We start from the raw sequence: 3888 nt of genomic DNA, 5'->3' as shown, positions 1-3888 counted from the left end.
GGGGACGAAGCACTTTATCACAAAGGAGGGGGATGTGTATGTTCCTCGATCGACTGAAGGTGCGCTCTCCCGCGTGTACGAAGTCCTAGAGCTCACATGTGTGGGTAGGAATTCTTGAAAGTAAACGGCTTCCAAGTCGCCCCCGCAGAGCTTGAGGGACACCTGGTTGTGCACCCGTACGTATCCGATGCGGGCGTCGTCGGCATACCCGACGACATGAGGGGTGAAGTTCCAAATAGCGTTCGTTGTCCTCTCCCCCGAGGGGAAGGCTGCTGCTTCTGGTGCCGGTGCGGCAGGGGAGGGGAACGCAAGTGAAGAGATCAAGAAATGGGTCAGAGACCAGAAGGTGAGGTATAAGTGGTTGGAGGGGGGCGTGGTATTCGTCGACGCTATACCGAAGAACACGAGTGGAAAAATCTTGGTACGTTCTGGTTCTTGGTGATTCACGAATAGGCGCTCATGTGGTTGCGCGTCGTAGCGCCGCTTGTTGCGCGATCAGGCGAAGGAGATTGTACAAGCGAGGAAAAAGGGAATGGTCGTGCTCGCCAAGCTCTGAGATAGCCTCGGTTTCAATTTAGTGATATTTGCATGCGAGATGGGCATTGAAATAGAGGATCGTCCAGCTCTCGGTGCACAGGCGTGGAAATTTACGGAGTTTGTGCCGTAGTCCTTTGACACGTCGCGGGCTATGTTTTTCTCTTCTACATCTTGTCTCAGGCTCTTAACCTCGCGTTGCTGGGTTTAACGAATCGAAAGAGGAAACACGCCTTTCTCCTTGTGTTAGTGGCAATGTTTCTTCTAAAAAGCTGCGATAAATATCATTGTTTAGTGGGTCTTCCAGAGACCTAGAGGGAAACACACCTTTGGGGTTCACTTCGGCCTAAAGTATGCAAAGAAGGGCATTCTCTCCTTCAACAACATTTCCTCTTAGAGTGTCTTGATCATGAGTGTGTGGTGCTTAACATTGACATGGTGTACCTTGATATCAGAAGAAAGACTGTTAGTTCCCCTGAATTGTGCAGCATGTATGTATGTGGTGGCAATTGGCACGCCCATGAAGAAGTAGAGGCAGGGGAAGGATATGGGCATTTGGTAGGAGTACGTATTGAATCCCTTCAGCGCTGGATTAAAGTTCCGTCCCTTGCCAAGTTTTCAGGCACCGTTTAGAACACAATCTGGGTATATTTGTACACGAGGCTATAGAGGGTCGTTCCGGCCACGGCATACAGATGCAGGTTACAGACGAGCCTGGACTTTGGCATCCTTTCCCATGTCCCGGGCCTTGGCTCGCTCCTTCAGGATTCGTCTCAGGATCTTACCGCTCGCGTTCTTGGGTATGACGTCTACGAACTCGATACCGCCTTCGAGCCGTTTATAACGCACTTTGTTGTCGCTCACCCATTTTCTCAGTTCCTGCTTGATCACCTGTGCTTCCGCACCGCTTGCAGCGCGTTTGGCAACAGCAGACTTGAGCACGACGAACGCGAGTGGGACTTCTCCCTTCCGCTCATGAAGGATGCCGATGATAGCCGCGTCTCGAACCGATGGGTGATTTAGCAAGTGTCCTTCCAGTTCTGCGGGGGCGACTTGGAAACCGCTGACTTTGATAAGTTCCTGCAACATATTCAGCCGCTTTTCTTCGCCCCGCAGCTCGGGAAAGACATGCCTTAAGCCGATCAACGATGTACAAGTTGCCCTCTTTGGTCATGTATGCTTCGTCTCCCGTGCGCAGCCAACCGCCAGTGACAAATGTTTGCTCGGTTGCCTTCTTGTTGTTCGCGTAACCCAGTGCTACTTGCGGCCCCTTGATCCACAGTTCGCCAGATTCGCCGTAGTCAGCCATCTGACCGTCGGGCTTGATTATACGGGCAACTGTATCAGGTGCGAGGGTACCCACGGACCCATCGACAGGGTCTTTAGACAGCTCGAACTGTCATACACAATCAGAGGACAATAAGCGCGGGGTAGGAACGTCACCAACCACACTGATTAGCGTCGTGGCCTCGGTTAATCCGTATCCCTGTCCGACGTGGGCGCTTGGTATCAAAGCTCGCAGTCGGTGCGCTAGTTCCTTGGACAGCGGAGCTGCTGAAGAGACCACATAGTGAAGGCTCGAGAGGTCATAGTTCTTGATAGAAGGATGCTGCTTTAGGCGTCAATGGGGGGTTCAATAGATAGGATGCTGCATGCTCACATTCACTAGGAACACAACGATAGGGGGGACAACACTGAGACAAAATGCTGATCAGAAGAGGACCAGGATGGAGAAACCACTTTACCCACGGGAGATGAGTTATTCGATGCTTGGCGATGGTTTCCAAGAACGTCTGTGGATTGAACTGGGGCATGACAACCACGCCGCATCCGTTAAACAAGAGGGCATGTAGCTGTTTGCGTCAATTGACCAAAGTTCCGTATGCTTGTGCGCCCAAGTACGCACAATGCCAATCAGCCCATAGATGTGGTAGAAGGGAAGCACTAGTTGAAATTAAATATTGAGGTCGGGTGTTCAACACTGTAGCTCACCGGCTAGACCAACATCACCAGGTCGGATCCATCGATGTTTCTCTGGCAACGTGATATCATTGTTGCGAGTATGGGCGGCAAGTTCCATCATGACGGAGATTACACTCCGGTGTGTTATTGCGACAGCCTTCGGAAGTCCGGTTGTCCCGCTAGAAAAGCCGAGGAATGCGACATTATTCCCGATATTCGGTCCATGAGGCTCGGCGTAATTCTTGCACAACCGCCAGCCTTGTTGGACGAGATCGTAGATGGTGGGTAAATTTCCATCCCTCGGCAGAATTGCGGGAAAGCAACCTTCCGACTTGGTTGGCGCTGGTGCTGGCGGGGAGAAGACGATCACCTCATTCGGGCCGAATTGTTGGGCTTGGATCATCGCCGCCAGCGCCACTGGAAGCGAGGAAGCGGAGGTGAAAAGCAACTTCGAGCGACTCTCCTTCAGTTGATATTCCAACTCTCCAGCGGTGTACGAGGGATTGGCAGGGGACACGGTACACCCCAGCCGATGCATTGCCCATATAACAATGGGGTAGTCTGTTATCTTATGTGAACAAAGAAAGACCGACTCCGACATAGGAAGCACGTACCAATGTGGTTCTCGCTGCAGAGGCAGACCGTGTCGCCTGGTCCGACCCCCCATCTAGCTTTGACTGCGCGCGCAATCCGTTCCACCCTCTCTCGAATCTCATCTAATCCGTACGCCCGCCCCGTAGCATCATCTATAAGCCATCGAGAACCTGGAAGGCGACTCGCGCGTAAAGGATGCGTCGCCTCGTCCAACAGGAATTGCGGTACGGTATGATCGCTGGGGTATGGGTGCGGTTGGATGTTGTGCGAATGAAATTCAGGCATTATAAGCAGCGATGAGGGCGCAAAGAAAATAGAGCACGCAAAAGAAGGGGCTGATCTCCTCGATGCCTATAAATATGCGCCAACAAACCTTGGAGCCGGTACTTGGAGGGACCGGGTAAGATATATCCCGGAGCTCTGATCCCACTTACAGAACCAACTATTCTACGTCCCGTGACAAATCAGGATGTGATAGGAACAGAAGGGGATCAGCGTTGGGGGGATGTTTGACAACAGTACGCAGTGTAGCCATATTTCGTGGTTTTATCGAACTGAAGCTGAAGCGACAGCATCAGGGTCGTCTTCGTATGGACAGCTCCTGGCAGTGTGGTTCACCCCACCTGAATTTAGAGAAACAGAATGCTGTGCCAGGTTTGTACCCGCTCTATGATCAAATGGTTCCGTTTGGGTCCTATTTGTTTCCATGGTAAGCAAAATTGCCATTTTTTTCCTTCGAAGCCGGAAGCAAGCGTTTTTGCTGCGGAGAATTGTGGCTGAGTTGCCCCCCCCCCCCCA

General features: G+C 52.0%; 2 protein-coding genes across 2 annotated transcripts; one reads left to right on the top strand and one right to left on the bottom strand.

Annotated features, from left to right (window-relative positions):
* Positions 1–38: 38 nt before the first annotated feature.
* Positions 39–556, top strand: DACRYDRAFT_111973 (acetyl-CoA synthetase-like protein; the record flags this gene model as incomplete). The annotated part of the gene is made up of 4 exons (XM_040769319.1): positions 39–59; positions 109–180; positions 230–421; positions 479–556. The coding sequence occupies 4 exons, from the start codon at positions 39–41 to the stop codon at positions 554–556; spliced, it is 363 nt and encodes a 120-aa protein (XP_040624335.1).
* A 658-nt stretch (positions 557–1214) lies between these two features.
* DACRYDRAFT_72338 (phenylacetyl-CoA ligase) lies at positions 1215–3504 on the bottom strand. Its single transcript, XM_040775965.1, has 8 exons — positions 3111–3504; positions 2527–3057; positions 2441–2478; positions 2284–2387; positions 2195–2228; positions 1982–2143; positions 1667–1930; positions 1215–1614 (listed from the first exon to the last, which is right to left on the bottom strand). The coding sequence occupies exons 1-8, from the start codon at positions 3373–3375 to the stop codon at positions 1237–1239; spliced, it is 1776 nt and encodes a 591-aa protein (XP_040624334.1). The 5' UTR covers positions 3376–3504; the 3' UTR covers positions 1215–1236.
* Between the last annotated feature and the right edge of the window lie 384 nt (positions 3505–3888).

The sequence above is a fragment of the Dacryopinax primogenitus genome, assembly GCF_000292625.1.
Source record: "Dacryopinax primogenitus strain DJM-731 SS1 chromosome Unknown DACRYscaffold_23, whole genome shotgun sequence".
Taxonomy (NCBI): Eukaryota; Fungi; Basidiomycota; class Dacrymycetes; order Dacrymycetales; family Dacrymycetaceae; genus Dacryopinax; species Dacryopinax primogenitus.
This window is presented reverse-complemented; position numbering and strand designations above follow the sequence as displayed.

Bases quoted from the DNA above. Each gene is read 5' to 3' on its own strand.
- DACRYDRAFT_72338 (XM_040775965.1), bottom strand. From the start codon at position 3,375: ATGCCTGAATTTCATTCGCACAACATCCAACCGCACCCATACCCCAGC. The intron at 2,229-2,283 runs GTGGGTAAAGTG...ATTTTGTCTCAG, and splicing joins CATCGAATAACTCATCTCCC to TGTTGTCCCCCCTATCGTTG. The intron at 1,931-1,981 runs GTTGGTGACGTT...TGTGTATGACAG, and splicing joins CCACGACGCTAATCAGTGTG to TTCGAGCTGTCTAAAGACCC.